Below are 17,776 nucleotides of genomic sequence, written 5' to 3'. Positions count from 1 at the left end.
AATAAGCTGAACACGGTAATTCATTCACCATATCTAAACACGGTGAAAGAAAAATATAAGTACGAAATACGGTGAATGATTCATCGTGTTTAAAATACGGTAAACGGTTCACCGTGTTCAACTTAAGACGCCTCCCCAGCCAACTTGCGTGGCGCTGATGTGGCGCCTGGGTGGCCGGGACAGGGCCAAAATTATAATTATAAATTTGATGGGTTATTTGTGAAAAAAAAATTTTTGAGGGGTCCAAATGCAAAAAAGGTCTGAAAATAGAGCTTTTTGTTTTCCGCCAATTTTCAACGACAAACAAAAACTCAAGCCATGTAAAACTTTTTTAATTAATTCTTTTTACCAAACCAAATAAATGTGAATTTTTTCCTTTCAACCAACAAATGTTGATGGAAATTTTTTTTTTTCTTACAAATCAAACATTACGAAACATAAAACTTTTTTCCACCAAAATTTTTTTCCACAGAAAACTATTTTTTATGATTTTACATCCAACCAAACACTTCCTTTTAGGTATTATTTTTAAAAAAATCGATTATTCTATTTAACATGCTTATTATTATTTTTACTTAATTATTTTTCTGAGAGTATTACATTTATATTAGAATAAATATTGTGATTTTATGTTTGAATATAAAATTTTACGTTTTCTTGTGATATGTACCCGCTACTAAGCATGAACTCCTTCACTAGTTTCTCCCAAATAAGATGGTTCATGAACACGTCATTTATTTATCATGTTGTATAACCAATTATTAAATACCAAGGAAAAGAAAAGTTTTAAAAAAATTATTTGATTGAATTACCTATGTGCCATAATTTCTATTCTAGTTATTTTCTCTGCGCAGTTTTTTATTAATTCTGTTCGTGTTTATAATACCCTTTGCGTTTTCATTTGTTAATATTGCTGCATACTATATTGTTTGTTAGTCCTTACTCTCCTACACAAATGATCTAAATTGCAAATTCAATTATCACCGGTGAAGGTACCCATAGTTTGTGGTGGGTCGATTCCATAGAAGCAAATAAATACAAAAAATTGAAAAAAAGTAGTATAAGCATAAGAAAAATAAAATAAGTTAAATAATAAAAAAAGAATAAAGTAGAAGCTGAAGAAGATGTATCGGCATGTCAAGGATTTAAGCAAAATTGCTTATCAAGCCCATGTGGCATTTGCCTTCTTTTGCAAAGTGAGCAAGCTTGTCTCTCCACTTGCTAGCCTGGATTTACTTGTCCTACGATTAAGTAGAAGAGATAGAGTTTGGAAGTATGTAATATTCTTTTACTTGAGAGTGAAAAAAGTACATCTGACTCATCCTAAAAGGGTAGAGGCCACAAGGATGTATAAATCACTTGCCGCCCAAGAGAGCAAATAGAGAGGCACTAGGTGGCACAAAACTCCAAGCCAAAACAGGAGACTACGAGCTTTCAACAACTTATATTTATTACATCTCCTAGAAACCCTAAGGGACACTTGACTTCTCGGCTTCCGCATCCGCAACCTCAGTTCCATAGATGCTTCTAGAAATTTGTGACAAAACCTTTGCCAATAATCTCCTTTGAAGTTTGGACGGTTATAAAGGAGAGAATGTGTGAAAAATTCTATCATTGACAACCTATCTACCTAATCCATAGATGCCCTCATTGCGCACTGGTGTTGAAACTCAATTAGGGTTTGGTACTTCCAAAGGGTGTCAACTTTCTCCCAGCTTGTCTCGCCATGCAAGAGATTCTTCCACTTGACTAGGTAATCGATAGTCGGCAGAACTCCATGACAACGACTAGTTCCAGTGTCCAGAGTGCTTCGACCTCCTTGTTAATAGATGGAGTCAGTAGAGGGAGCGCGCTACAACACACCCAGGCTTGAATCCTCCGCATCCTCATTGTACAGCCTCAAGTAGCTAGCATTAAATATCGAGTGAATTTGCAGGTTAGTAGGCAGCTACAATTTGTAGGCCATCTTGCCCGCCGTCTTCACGGTGAACGGCCCTTCGTACTTCTGCAATAGCCCACAATGTACTTCCAAAGGGTGTCAGTTTGTTTAAGGCTTCATCACCCTCAATGAACTCCAAGGATCGCCGCTTTGCATTAGCCTACTTCTTCATTCGACGAGCCACCTTCTCCAAACAGTTCAAAGTGAATTGGAAGGCCATGGATTGCGGCCCTATTTGCCCTTTGTCCTTCTTATTTGGCTTTTGTCGCTTAAACTCATCCTGTTGGCACACAATACAAGTCCACACGTACGCCTCCACATCTTCATGCACTCGAGGCCTATAGTACATGGCCTTGAGTAGTGTTGAAGTCCAGTTTTGCCCCGAATGTCCTACCTACTTGGAGTTATAGCACTCCTTAATGAACTCTCCACAGAGATTGCCCACGTTCTATTCATTTATTCAAACAAGTAAACAAGCAGAGAAAAAAACAAAACTTAATTTTCCCGACTCAGCGATCACATAAATATCATGGCAATGTTAGTATACATTTTCAATAGAACAGGCTTTACACCGGCGTGCTCTTCTCAGTTCCTCAAGAGAAGAATGAAAAAACGAAGAATAAGATAATAGGAGAAAATCAGATAGGTTTCATCTTAAAATCTCCACATTATACTCTGGGTCACAAGGACTTGTATTGCTCAATCAGACGTGATGCATGAAGGCGTGAAGTAGGGACTACAGTGCACCCCAAATTCCTTAGATATGCAATCTGCAGGAACAAAATAGTAAATTGTGTTCAATTTGAGAGGGTTGAATGAAGCGGGTAGCTTGCTACCTATTTTCTCAAAAAAAATTTGAGGGTTGAGTAACCATTTCAATTTTCAATTCTCTCAATATAAGTTGCATTCTTAACCATAACGCAGTAATTGGATGATTTTTTGTTTTAATCTTGGAACTAAAACCAAGGTGTAGTAGTAGAGAAAAAGCAAAAGCATATTTTTTCATGTAATCAAGTAATACTACTCTTTTGCAACTACTTGATTTGGGGAACCAAAAAAGATAGAACAAAAAAAGACTAAAAGAAACTTCAATCCAAATTTCAAGCCATGAAAAGCAGATAACTTAAGATGCAGAGGTGCAACAAAAATAATTTTGATTAGTTAAATATTAATGCGAACAAGGAATAATAAAGACATTGCAGCTATAAATAGAGACTGCTGACGGACAACACATAGAGGTTGATTTGTTTGCTACAAGATTGTTTTGCACTAGTTATTGAACACTATAATGTATATGCATCCATTTGGCCTTATGTAGTTAAAACGAGATTTGATAATATTCATATTTTTCATGGAAACAAAACATGAAATGTGCTTTCACTTTTCTTCTATAACTACAGTAAGCTATGCTCGCTACAAGTGAAGCATAAGAGCATATCTCAAAATCCCCAAAAGAAAACACTACTAATTCTTAAATTAACAATTATTCATGAATGTTGTGGAAAAACAAAAGTAAAAGAATAGGAGAACATTTACCATAGGTAACCAAAAAAAAAGACAACAAAAATGACGCCAGCAATGAATAGATGACCTGTTTAGATGTAGCTTCTGACGAACCCATCGAGTTCTCTATTCTCTGTTTTTGGAAATGTTCCTGTAAGTTAATCAATGTAGTGTCACTAAGTGAAGCCATACAAACATCTTAATTGCGTTACAAGAAGTGGAAGATTAACATTTAATCCATCAATAAAAATTTAGAAGACTCAAACCACAATCAAATAGAAACTGAAATAAAGCATTTGGAGAAAATAAAGTCTGGGGAAAAAAAAATTTAAAGCTGAATCCAGCAGATAAAAATGTTAAAGAGCTAAGAAGACCAAAACATTAGAATTGACCTGTCTCTCTCTCATCAAATGAACACGTTTATCAAGAGGAATCTGCTCCCACTTGATAACCTGAAATAGGAATTAAGCAAGTCAATAATATACATCTGAGAAATTTTCAGAATTACTAGGAACACTTACATATTGGGCATACTGAGAGGCTTCATCACCACTTAATGATGATTTTAGTTTACATAGAACATCCTGTAAGTAAAATTTCCAGAGTAAATTTTTAAAGTAGCAGGAATACGAGTAATAGGACCAAAAAATATTAACTAAATAGCATAGTAATTGAGCTCATAAAAGAATGGTAAGAGTGAAACCTTCCGCTTGTAAGCTTTGCTTCTTAAACGCTCATCAATGACAAAGCTGATCTGCAAGAGCAGAGAGAGAAAATAAATAAATAAATAACATGATTTACATACTAAAAAGAAAAAAATTACCAACATACTCTTTACCATGTTTAGATGTTGTTCATGGAAAGTATGTAATGTCCATGAATATGTTATGTTCATGAGAAACCCTTGCACCACTTGTGCATGATTGAGTCAATGTCAGGAATGTGCATAAAGTTTCTCTCGCAACACTTACTAAACAGACATGTGGGAAAAAAAAATTACCTTGTCAAGCAACCGTTTTGGATGTTGAAATGCCTGCTTTTTTGCCCAATGGTGGAATAAACAAGAAACAGTTGATCTATCATCTATATCAAACCTGTTTAGTACAAAGAATGTATAATTGTTGCAGAAACAAGGCTTACATGAAAACATGAAAAAAAGGGGGGAAAAAGTCTTTTGTATTACCTCTTTAAAAAATCATTACTAAGGCACATGTGAGCAAATTCTACTGGGAAATTTGAGCTCTCATTAATACCAGAGTTATGATTTCTGGGTAATAATTCAGATCCACATTTATTGAAAGGAATACTTCCTGTATTCTGTCGTTCCACTTTTAAAGTATCCTCACCCTACAGAAGGCAAAAAATAAGTGAAAAGCAAAGATTATGAAAAATTCAAGTGGATATTGATAGATAGGTGAAAGAATAAGTCCAACAGAAGCAAACTGATCTATAACAATATCAATTTTTGAATTTTAAAAACAAAAATCAACTTTGAGATATATTCACTTGTATCTAAATAATGGTATACATCTTGAAGTAACTGTTCTTCTATCTAATAGGCATGAAGAAATTGTAAACAATGGTAGCATTTGGTATTATTGCTACTTTCTCTTTTCTCTTTAAATACAAATACTATGTGATTGGATTTGTTCGCGAAGGACAGACTGCTCGATTCTTGTCAATATTGGTTAGCTTGTGATGCCACCTTAGCTGAATGAGAAATGGTATCTTCCAAAGAAAAAGGAAATAAAAATAAAAGAAAAGAAGAAAAAATAAGTTACTACTGAATTATTGTTTTTTTATTGCCAAATAAACCATGTATATGTATAAATTGCAAGGAATCCAACATCTACCTGCACATTCCATTGCGTAGATGTGATTATTTCTTTTTAATAGTTTATGGCAACAGCACCAAGCAATGCCAATGATGTTCGGTAAAGGCAGTTATTGAACACTGTATTATATATATTGTCAAAGTATCTGTCGTCATCCCCACTTTGTCATAATCCAAGCATTTTACCAGTAATGCAGGGTGGGGTAAAGAACAACAACTTGAAAAGGCTCAGAAGAGAATTTAGACCGTTAACTTAAGTCAAGCAAACAATTGCTAATAAGGATAATTACATATACATCCTTGAGCGTTTGCTACTCATTGTAAAGTTCATTTTTCTCATATTTATGATCCTAAATTTCAAAAATTATACATTTATTGACCTGTTTGTTTGTCACGAATTCATCATAAAAGGTTGATTATTCTCTATATAGATAGCTGCCATTTGTAAATTGATCTTGATAAACTATTAAAAAAATAATTACTGGACAAGAAACATGCAAGAAAAGAAAATTTTAATTTGGATTGAAATCTTCTTGTGTTTTAAATATGTGATAAAAAAAAAAGCACTCTAGATTAGAAACTTCTGTAACAAAAGCAAATGATTCTAGCGCACACCTGGATCTCAAGAAGGTGAGCTGGGATTTCATGTAGAAAGCGTGAAGGTTGCAGTAACTACATATAAGTAAGCTTAGTCAGAAATATTGAAGCAAAGAAGAAATTTAGATCACACCAGAAAAGTCTGTACCTGCCAATCGCAATCCACAGTGATATACAAAATGTACAACTTTTTCCGAGCACGAGTAATTGCAACATACAGCAGCCTCCTTTCCTCCTGAAGTCACAATTATAAAAATTCAAATGCAGAATATAAACAAAATTATTGAGCAGGAAGCAGGAAAAGCTGTGAAATAGTTCAAGTATACCTCCAACGTTGCCCCACCCTTTACAATGCCATTATACTCATGCAACAAAGGGATCTCAGAATCATTTGCCTGTAAAAGACTTAATTATTACCTTTATGTGAATAATAACCTGTAATCAGATAGAGATTAAGGTACATCAATGTGAAAAGTAAGAAAGCTTTTACAAAAGCTATACCTTAACAATGAAAACGTTATCCCATTCTAAGCCTTTTGCCTGCAAAAGCAGAAATTTTGACGTAGGATTATTAGCAATGTAAAGATCTGTTTCAACTGCTGGGGCTTCTATAAAAGTATTTTTTGAGTAGAGATGATTGAAAAAGCGCTAGCAGCTTCTTAAAACTCTAACCAACAACTTTTGCTGTAGTACAAGGAAAAGATCCAAAATGGACCTCCAGCTTTTGGAGTCGCAGAAAACATGATACTTCTGGGAGTTGATAATCTGTTCTACAAAATGCTTCAATAATAACCTGATGAATGGTAGTTACTGTAACAGAATTCTGATTTTCCCTCCTTCGAGACTGAAAATTTTCCGACTCCCTCAGAGTTATATAGTCTATAAAGGCCTTAAGTGTATGTGCGCATCCTTTCTCTTCAATCTTTCTTGCCTCTGGATCAGCAAAATGTGTTGACAGAAAATCAGAAACATCATCCATTAGATACTGAAGGACCTGCAAAGCAATTTTATACAAATTACAAGTCTACTATCATTGGCACCTAACAACAATAGTCACTTACAAGGAAGGATGAGATTTGAAAAGGAAAAAACTCATTAATGCCATCGTTCCAAAAATTTTCATAACAAAGCCCTTTTAGTTGACCGTCATGCAAGCACATCATCACACAGTTATGTTAGCTTTAGAATTTTGAGGACTAAATTGAATGAGGTCAAACTCAAAGTTTAAGGATTAAATTTTTACAATCGGAAATCTACAGAAAAATTTGAAATCTAGGTCAAACTTCATGGACTAAATTTGTAAACAATCCAAGAAGGTAACACAACTTCCAACAATCAGTATCTACCGAATTAATTCAGTTATTCAACAAAATTGTATTATTATAGCTTGAACTTACTGATCTTAAGTCATTATCTTCATTCAACAATTTTCCACCTTCTGCATCAACTACTGCACGCTGTTCTAGTAGGAACTTCTACAGAGAGAAAGGTTTATCCAATTTCAGTTAACAAATAAATGACTGGAAAGAATGTATGCAGAGCAATAATTGAAGGAAAATAGGAAAGAGTTCCTTAATAACACAGGAATTGCTCCGACGAAGTATGTATGATCATTGCAATCAACACAGTCTATTTAGCCAGTTATACAATTAAAGGTACAAACAATATGATAACAGTTCAGTTTGGCAAAGCTGCTTGCTCTTGACCTATGCATAGGCTCTGTAGTAGGGTAATCATGTTATCAAATGCAAGTATACTGTTAGAAAGTAGCACCATGGCGCTAAACAAATTTATCACAACTCATATATACATATTATTAAGCAAAAATTCTTGAAAACTTCAAGTAGTAAATTTGCTCAATTACACAAGACGTTCTCTTAATAGAAGTTAATAACACTACTAGATAAACCATGTAAACTAACGTTAGCAGTGACACTGCTATCAGAATTGTAATTTTGTAACTTGAGCACATGTTGTTCAAAACAATGTCATCTTTGGATGATTAGACACAAAAAAACCCATGCATTAATCAAAGTGAATCATGTTTTTCAATATATTAGCTGCTGACTCACTGCATTAAAAATTAACAATATGTAGATAATGGAGAAAAGGGATAAGTAGTATTTGCATATGTAACACCTGCAAGTCAGCCTGTTAGATGAAGTATATTGTAGATGAATGATTGTTCTCACTTTCATCATAAAACACACTACAACTATTTTCTTGCACTCAAGTCTTGTATGATAAAGAATATCAAATATCTTTGACAAAGCTGCCATAATGGTGTTGACTAATTAAAGTAGATGCGTCTGGATAAATGATAGTTCAACATATCATCTATTTTGCGGCAAGTGATGAAAGAACAAAAGAAAATGAAAAAAAGAGAGAGTGAAACCAAAGTTTATTGGCTATATAATTCAAATTTTTTTATAAATAATCCTATCGATTTTTATAATTGTAAAAATAGTTTTTGTAAATAAATAATTATAAAAATATATCTCTAAATGCGGTGAATGATCCACCGCATTCATAACTTCTCATTAGAAGTAGAAAAAGAATAAAAGCGGTGAACCATTCACCGCTTTTGTAATCGTAGAAATATAGAAAGAAGTGAGAAAAAGAAAGAAAGCGGTGAATGGTTCACCGCTTTTAAAAGCGGTAAACGATTCACCGCTTTTATAGGACTATATTTACAAATAAAAATTTAACAGATCTATTTTTAGAATAAAATTTTAGAAGAAGGCTATTGCCTAAAAAAACCCATATAATTCTGACACTAAACCTGAGGTAACACATCTGCTGCTGAAGAGATAACTACTGAAATTGACTGTTCCTGCAAGCACCAAAAAAATGCAGCGCTTATTTGGAGGTACGAAAATCCTTCAAATGATTTATATATGCAACATAAAAAATTTGTTGGATTAAGACTGGTTTAAGTTGAGTATTCTATTTAGTTAGCAATTGTTTTGAAGGAACCTACTAAAGTAATTTAACTGAGCATAGGATACAGAAAAAGAGAATTCAGTACCATTCATTTCTTACCTTCTGTACAAGTTTTGACATTGTATCTAGAGTTGATAAAACTTTACGTCCTTGAGTAAGTTGACTCCTACATTTATCAATATCAGCACATGTTCAGGACAAAAATGGAGAAGCTCGCTTGCTTCATAATTTGGGGGAAGTACAACTTTGTTAGTATGAACTTTCTAACTTGAGAAAAGGTGAAGCGTAAAGTGGAGAATGATTTGAGGTACTTTCACATAATAACAAGAATGGAGAGACTCAGATGCAATATCCAGAGATCCAAGGGATTAATATGCAAACACATTCTACTTACCCGCAATCATCATGAAGACCTATGATGTGACCATATGCATGATAAAGATTGGAATAGACATAACTTCAAAGAAAATTGTGTATGACTAGGTTTAAAAACTTAAATCTAGAAGTGCTGTTCAAAGGATTCCGGATTCCACACAAATCCAAGTTTTGAATTCAACCTCCAAACAGAATGAGCATTAGAGAGAGATCAAAAAATTTTTCTTACCCTAACAAGGTATCAATGACACGTGCAGTTAGTATGATAAGTTATCTTCATTGATATGAACAAGAATTTCGCAAACATGAATCAGAGGGTTCAAAATAATGCTTTGTTATAGCTGCAATGAGATTTTGAGAAGACATTAATACTGCTTATTACATAGAAATCAAAGATGGTTTATACGCAAAATATTTGTCACAAGTTATTCAACTTAAAAAAAAAGTGCAATATCACAAAAGAAAATGGCAGAAGTACCTGTAGACTGATTTTATATTCTACATTTCCTAGTAATGAATGTACCTGCTGAAAGAAATTGCCAAAAATGACAACAAACCTTTTGAAGGTACCTGAGATCTTCGCACTGAAGATGTCTTTGGCTGCTGATAGAAAGCTACAATTCCTTGCTAAGGATATCTTTTCAACATATTCAATGAACTACAAGAATTCAATCCACACAAAGGAAAGGGCACAGTAATGTAAAGAGAGGAGAAGAAATTGCATCAAACAGAAAAGAAAATGAGAAAATGAAAATCACCTTTTTCTTTTCATCCTTCTCACATGGCAGAAGTGCCTTGAAGGCTTGACGAGATGGCCCATCATCACGCTCTGGCAATGTTGTCTTAAGTATCGCCATAATGGCCTTGATTACCTGTTCAAATAGCTCTAATAAACTCACTTTGTTGGCAGCAGGTACATCATATAGAACAGCAAACTGATACAGGCATTTTGCAAAAAGAAAAAGGTTGAAAACAAAACAGAATTTGGGTAAAGCATATCCTAAACAAGCCGTCGATGCAACCTTATGTATCCAAAATCTCATAAACCTTTGGATGAAAATTATACTAGATAAAACATAATGAATTAACTATTAAAAGAAACATGAGAAAAGTCTAAAACCTTTTTCCTATAGAAGGCCACACCATGAACATTAAAAGGGATTTTCCTGTTGCGGAAGGCGGTCTGGAAAGCTTTACCAGACATCTGCATGTAATTACATCACAGCATATTGTATAGCATACACAAATTGAAAAATATGTGGTGTTATCTGTAAATATATTTACCTGCCTCCTATAAAGAACAGCTATATTTCCAAAGGTGCAGCTGGGAGTTGAACTATCAGACGTGATTTCAATAATTTTATCGACAACAAATGCACATTGTGCATCTTCATTATGACACTCCTTAACAGTGATCTAAACATTGTTAAAGAATTAAACAAGCTGCTGAGGAATGATAATATGCAACCAAAAGATAGGTCTTTCCTTAAGTATTTTAATTAGGATACTTTACACCCAGTAGGATTATCAGTCTCGACTTGTTTTAGATGGCACCGCTTAATGTTGTTGTGAATAAGAGCTGATGCAGCCTCAACAATCAAGCGTGTAGAGCGATAGTTCTTAATTAACCTAACCTTTAATCAGATACACAGATATTATGATCTTTAAAGATAAAGATATATAAGGAACACATAAATAAACAAGTCGCAAAATAACGAAAAGTCACATACCTCCTTGTGATTAGGAAAATCTCGACGGAAGGATTCAAATCCGGAAACATCAGCACCATTAAAGCTGAATATGGACTAAGACAAATAATTGAAAAGTAGACAGTTTAGTATAGCAAACTCATAATTAAGAGCATAAATAACTACATAGCATTCATACACTAACAAAAACATAATTTTTTAGAACTTGTCGGACCTGATCTTCATCACCTACTATGGTGACATGATTATGAGAAGTGAGAATTCTTAAAAGTCGATATTGCATGGAACTTGTATCCTGAAACTCATCTACAACGATGGCCCTCCATTTATCTAGACACTCTTGGTACACTGAAGAATTTACAAAGATAAGTTGCAGGAAAAAGATAAAAAGTGTTTGATATAATAACACACACACACACATAGAGAGAGAGTTGAGCTACTATACTATTGATGGTATGGGAATAGTATTTACCATCAAGATTTCCACCCTTCGGTTATTACTATTCTACCAACCCCCACTAAACTCTAGACATTCAATAATCAAAAAGTTGATAGTAAAAACTATTCCCATACTATCAATAATATTCTAGCTCTACTATACATATATGTCTATATATTTATACATATATACGTGTATATATGTATACATATATATATGTGTGTGTATATACACTCATAAAAGATTATACAACCTTCTGGAAAATCAGTGAGCAACTTTGTGGATGAGCTAATGAAGTCATGGTAGTCCAGAGCATCACAGGATTTCAGAATATCATTATAATGTCTAAGAATCAAAGCCTGAATCAGATCACAAAAGCAACAAGTCTAAACATTTGACAGAAAATTTATACCATAGGACAACATTGCAAACTGTCTGCTTACTCCAATCTCATCGCCCATTTTCTCGCATTCATCAGGTGTTCTCCCAGAAGCCTTAGCCTAGCAAAGACATGTCTTCAGCATACATTTCAATATATTAATTCAATTGTTATAGACTTGTTATATTTTTCACAAGTCATTTATGATCTGAATTAGTATAGAAAAATTTACTAGGTTCTTACATATTATGGATATTAGCAAACGTATGAAAATAATCAACCGAAAATACTAAAAATGAACCTGGGTCACAAACTTCTGCCACTTCTTTGATTTCTCTTTAAATGATCTTGCAATATCACCACCAGAAAATTTGTCAAGCTGGTAATCTGCACTTTCTTGCCCGCTTCTTTTTGCATTTTCTGCCAAGCGCAATGCCTCAATAACTGCTCGTCTCTGCTGTCCATGCCCGTATATCAGGAACTCAGCTGTCCGGCTCAACCTTCAGCACAAGAGGAGGTTAATACTTAAAAAGAAAAGGCACATATCATGGTATAGCAATATATGACAAGAATTTTAAAAAAAGCATATAAGAAGCACATATGAGGAGCACAACAAATTTGATAAACAAGTTAAATGCAGTGATTTGTTACAATGGTTGTCATACATTAAGTAGACTCAAAGCTAATGTCCTCGCACTAACTTTCCCAAATTTAAGTCGCTATTGGGGTTCCGCACATGTAAATGGTCCAATCGACCACTCAGATGCCACCTACTCAAGTTTTGTCTTCCTAATTTCTTAATGAACCAATTCACTACCACTAAATTAATTCTCTATCTCAAAAGAAAATTTTGTTTTGATTTGTGTAGAATCCGCCACATATGTGATCATAAAACCATAAAAATGAGAGGGGGAATCATTGCAAATTCAGAAGATGATTCACATACGTAATTCATCAACAACTAAATAAGTGAAGAGAAAATAGATTATATTGGATAGTTAAGAGATGAAATGCATATCTTGTTCATATAAAAATAGACAAAATTTCCATGGAATGCTAACAGTAGAAATAGATTACTTTATTCTAGAGTGCTCTTTTTGTATCCTAAGCGACAACAAACAAATGCAAGCTTCTATTTTTCTGCAAGTTGCTTATTCCACCACGGTGTGTCCTGTATACCAGACTAGATCTTATGGATTAACTTTAGCTAAAATAGTAAAAGGGTGGATAAAAGTTGGCTACAGTAATGGGTTTATAACATAGCACCAAACTAATCAGCTACATCACTACTCAGAGCACCCAAAATCCTTTTAAGTCACGCAACTTATCCTAGACCACCTAAGGATTTGAGAAGATATATTGTGATAAAATCGAAAGAAAAATGGCATTGCTAAACATGAAAATAGGTCATAGCCTTCTATGATGCTTTGTGTGATGCTTAGTCATGGTCATCCGCTATCTCTTTGTCCGGTGATCTTAGCATGTCAAAGAAAATACTACATAATCAAATTCCGTACAATTCTCTATGAACAAGGCTGATTTATTCCATAGAGGAGGTCTAGATATTTAAGGTTATAATCATAGTGAGGAAGTTCCCGTGAAGAACAACAGTAAGCTCTCGAAATCGACATACTTATCGGCGTGAGATCTACAGAGCTGTAGACAGAAAGAGTGGAACGTGCTGATCGACAGCTCCTTAGCGACGGCTTTCCCAACCACTGCACCTATTCTATCCCGCATCTCTGATGCAGCCGCAGTCGTGAAGGTCATTGCGAGTATATTTGAGGGACCAATCCCCTAAGAGATGTGAAAAAGAAAAAAAAAAAAAAAAAAAAAAAAAGGAAAAGCTAAATTATCAAAAAATAAAAGCAGAAAAAGTCTTCAAGCAGCTACATATAGATGATACAATCTTTACCTCTTTGAGTAGAGTCAGCACCCGCCCAACCATAGTCGAAGTCTTAGAAGTGCGGCATTACATGAAGAAAATTTCAGGAATGACAAAAACAAAGTTAGAGGTCTATTTATTCTAAGGAATGTTTGGTTCACCTATGTTAGACTATGAAATCAAAATAGGATTCATTGATTCCGATAGCTGTTGTGTTTTACCGGAATCGGATTCAGATTCCTATTCCACTCCGAATGGGAATGGCTCATTCCAAAGTAAACTACTCAAAATTCTCTCACACAAACACCTCCAACTCCTCTTCCTTCATTGCTCTCCTCTTTTTTAATCAAACCCTCTGTTAACATTCTCGATTCCCATCCGATTTCCATTCAAATAGTGAACCAAATATTTTTGGATGATTCATCCTTCCATTTTCCATTCCAAACATGAACCAAACATGCCCTAATTTCAATAGATAATTGTGAATAATTACCTTTCCGCTTCCGGGACCAGCGATGATCATCAAAGGAACTGCAGTGTCGCAGCAAGCAGCTTCCCTCTGCGCGTCATTCAGCGACCGCAGATACTCGCGGTACTTCTGCGGCACGGAATCATCACTCGACGGCCCTTCCGATCGCAGATCCTCTCCGCCAGCTTCTGAATCACGAGAGTTTATGCCTTCCTCGACAGCCGGCTTCTCCTTCCTCGCGGCTGACCGCTCTTCGCATAGAGCGTCCACTTGTTGAAGGAACGCCTCGTCGAGGTCCTCATCGAGAACGCCGTGATCAGAATTTGAAGATTTGGGGGTCTTCGCCGGAGTGGAGCACTCGACGGCTTCTGCTTCGTGGGGGGTGTTGTTAAGCTCATTCGAAAAGCTGTAGAATGGGAAGGTAAAGCAGAGATGTTTATGTATGAATCAAGAATCGAGAAGGGGATGGGAAACCAAATTGAAAATTTAGCGAGAAAGAGAGAGAGGAGATGCGAACTTGGGGAGGGATTGGCGCGGCCTTTTGCAAGGGAGAAAAGGTTTTGTGGAGTGGAAATGGTGGACGATTCGGGAACCGAGGGGAGGGGCGTTCTCCTCATTCATGTATGGAGAGAGTGAGACGAGAGAGAGGGAGAGAGAAACCCTAGAGAGGGCTGGTGTAGGACGGGGCGAGGGGTAGCTGAGGTTGGGCGGAAGGAGAGAGAGTGTTGGAAAAAAAAAAAAAAATGAGAACTGAGCGGGACGTTCCAAATTCGAATCCACACTATTCATATCGTGTAGCTTCCAAAAATAAACAACAACTAATATGAGTACGAGGGAGATCATACTCATATATAGAGCGGGGCTGCTGTGCTCTCAGACGGTGGCCTTCATGCTCCTAAATCGTTTTCGATGATAGAGTTTTCGAATCGACAATCGGCTTTGTTAAATTTGATATAGCGTATTTGAAGTTTCTAGAAAATATTTTTTGTAATTTTTTGATATCATTTACCTAGCAATCAAAAGATTCAAAATTAATAATTTTTAACGGCTGAAAATAAAAATCCTATAAAAAGTGGTGATATAGCACTAAAATTTTCGATCAGAAATATTAATTTTATTGTAGATAGTATAAAAAATTTTGTATCAAAATTTTATCTAATTTGAATACTTCTACACTGTTAAACTTAAAAACGGCAGATATCAACCATTAAAAATTATGGATTTTTAATCCTTTCGATCACTAGATAAATGATATCAAAAAATCGCAAAAATTATTTTTCTAGAAACTTCAAATGCGATAGATTAAGTCTAACAGAGCCGATCGTCGATTCAAAAATTCTATCATCGAAAACGTGCTCCTGAGAGCACAGCAGCCTTGCTCCTCATATATATATATATATAGAGTTGAGCTAGAATACTCTCAAAAGCACCATAGGTGTGGTGCTTTTGAGTTTTTAGCCATTGGATGGAGAGATGTGAAGTTGAGATAATGGTAGTAGGTGGTGATAGGTGATGGTAGGTGGAATAGTGTTTGATCCAAGGGCTATTAGTAATCAAGGAGTAGATCCAATGGCTAAAAATCTAATAGCACCATGGGGGTGATACTTCTAAAAGTATTCTAGCTCAATTATATATATATATATATATATAGAGAGAGAGAGAGAGAGAGAGAGAGAGAGAGAGAGTGTGAGATTATTATGCTATCGGAAGTACGGAGCCTTCCGTGCTTCCAGCTCGTTTTCGATGTTGCGACTTTTGAATCGTCGATCGGCTCCGTTAAACTTGATCTAGAGTATTTGAAGTACCTATAAAATAAATTTTATGATTTTACGATATCATTTGCCTAGTGAACGAATGGGCTCAAAATCAACGGCTGAAAATAAAAATCTTATAAAATGTAATAATATGACATTAAAATTTTAAATCAAAGATATTGATCTTGTTTTATATAGTATAAAGAATCTTCTATCAAAATTTTACGTGATTTGGATATTTCTACACCGTTAAACTTGCAAACGGCTCACTACGGCCATTGAAATTTGTTGATTTTGAGCCCATTCGATCACTAGGCAAATGATATCGAAAAATAATAAAATTTATTTTTTAGGTACTTCAAATACTCTAGATCAAGTTTAACGGAGCCGATCGACGATTCGAAAGTCGTAACATCGAAAACGAACTGAAAGCACGAAAGGCTCCGTACTTCCGATAGCATAGTAGCCTTACTCTATATATATATATACTAGTTGAGTGTACGTACGAATGCACGTAATAATTATTTTAATTTATTTTAAATCAATAAAATTTGTTAATCATATTTATTCAAAAATTTAGAATAAAATATTTTGTAAAATTATATGTAATATTTTATTAGAAAATATCTACAATATCAAATTTAAATTTTAATGCAAAATAGATGGATAGATTTGTTATCAAAAATCAAAAAATAAATTTAATTCACGATTTAAATTTAAATTTAAATTTTAATGTAAAATAGATGGATAGATTTGTTATCAAAAATCAAAAATTAAATTTAATTCACGATTTAAACTTAAATTTAAATTTTAATGTAAAATAGATGGATAGAAGTGCTATTTTTTAACAAATTTATCATAACCGTTCATTTTTATTTAAAATATTTTTAATCAATTGATCGTAACTATTCGTAAAATTAAATTTATAGATGTGTATAAATATTTTTTTTAATAAATTGATCATAATCATTTGTTCTTATTTGAGATAATTTTGTACAAATTGATCATAAATTTGTACATTATATTAATTCAAAAATATGATTTATAAATTTATCAACCAATCTATTTTTTTAATTATTTCCGTTGTAATATGTTGATAATCCCAAAATTTTAAATTTTAAATTTTAATTGAAATACAAATTTACAATAGATATTCTGATAAAAATTTGGATAAGCATGAATTTTTTTTTCTATTTTAGAGAAAAAAAATTAAACAATTTCGAATTTAAATTTAAATTCACAGTAGATATCTTTCGGTTGGTAAAAAATTGGATAAATATATTTTTTTCTATTGTAGAGATAAAGAGAAATTAAAAGTTTATTTCATACGTTATTTATTTTACGTAACGAAAGAGGAATCAATTTTTTTCCCGCCAAAAAATGGGTCTGTGGACAGACCGAAATTTAAAATACCTGCTTTTATATATATATATATATATATATATATATAGAGTTGTGCTGGTATGCTTATGGAAGCACGGAGGCCTCCGTGCTTCCAAATCGTTTTTGATGTTCAGACTTTCGAATCGACGATCGGCTTCATTAGAGTTGATCTAGAGTATTTGAAGTACCTAGAAAATAAATTTTACGATTTTTCGATATCATTTGCCTAGTGATCGAAGGGGCTCAAAATCAATAATTGTAACGGCCGTGGTGAGCCGGTTGTAAGTTTAACGATGTAGAAATATCCAAATCACATGAAATTTTTGTAGAAAATTCTTTATACCATATAAAACAAGATAAATAACTTTGATCTAAAATTTTAATGTCATATCATCATATTTTGTAAGATTTTTATTTTCAGCCGTTGATTTTGAGCCACTGTGATCACTAGGCAAATGATACTGAAAAATCGCAAAATTTACTTTCTAAATACTTCAAATACTCTAGATCAAGTCTAACGGAGCCGATCGTCAATCGCAAAATTTATTTTTTAGATACTTCAAATAC

At 34.0% G+C, this 17,776-nt stretch overlaps 1 protein-coding gene across 2 annotated transcripts; it reads right to left on the bottom strand.

Moving 5' to 3' along the window:
- On the bottom strand, positions 2,435–14,768 carry LOC109715063 (ATP-dependent DNA helicase SRS2-like protein At4g25120). Of its 2 annotated transcripts, XM_020239850.1 has the most exons (29): positions 14,590–14,768; positions 14,097–14,478; positions 13,634–13,675; positions 13,352–13,515; positions 12,020–12,218; positions 11,783–11,839; positions 11,593–11,698; positions 11,115–11,248; positions 10,922–10,996; positions 10,700–10,825; positions 10,476–10,607; positions 10,312–10,395; positions 9,950–10,063; positions 9,749–9,849; positions 8,916–8,982; positions 8,656–8,706; positions 7,271–7,348; positions 6,667–6,867; positions 6,375–6,413; positions 6,200–6,268; positions 6,022–6,108; positions 5,892–5,948; positions 4,626–4,789; positions 4,443–4,536; positions 4,146–4,196; positions 3,964–4,026; positions 3,835–3,894; positions 3,531–3,593; positions 2,435–2,709 (listed from the first exon to the last, which is right to left on the bottom strand). In XM_020239850.1, exons 1-29 carry the CDS (start codon positions 14,691–14,693, stop codon positions 2,620–2,622), a joined length of 3,054 nt encoding a protein of 1,017 aa, XP_020095439.1. In that variant the 5' UTR covers positions 14,694–14,768; the 3' UTR covers positions 2,435–2,619. The 2 variants fall into 2 exon arrangements, with proteins under 2 accessions (XP_020095439.1, XP_020095441.1); XM_020239852.1 differs by lacking the exon at positions 8,656–8,706.

This window comes from Ananas comosus, linkage group 9 (assembly GCF_001540865.1).
Source record: "Ananas comosus cultivar F153 linkage group 9, ASM154086v1, whole genome shotgun sequence".
Classification (NCBI taxonomy): Eukaryota; Viridiplantae; Streptophyta; class Magnoliopsida; order Poales; family Bromeliaceae; genus Ananas; species Ananas comosus.
Note: the sequence above shows the minus strand (reverse complement) of the source record. Positions and strands in the feature narration are given on the sequence as shown.

Coding starts and splice junctions, on each gene's coding strand:
- LOC109715063 (XM_020239850.1), bottom strand. CDS start 14,693: ATGAATGAGGAGAACGCCCCTCCCCTCGGTTCCCGAATCGTCCACCAT. Junction 10,396..10,475: donor CTGTTCTTTATAGGAGGCAG/GTAAATATATTT, acceptor AATTACATGCAG/ATGTCTGGTAAAGCTTTCCA. Junction 4,197..4,442: donor CAAAACGGTTGCTTGACAAG/GTAATTTTTTTT, acceptor CTGCTCTTGCAG/ATCAGCTTTGTCATTGATGA.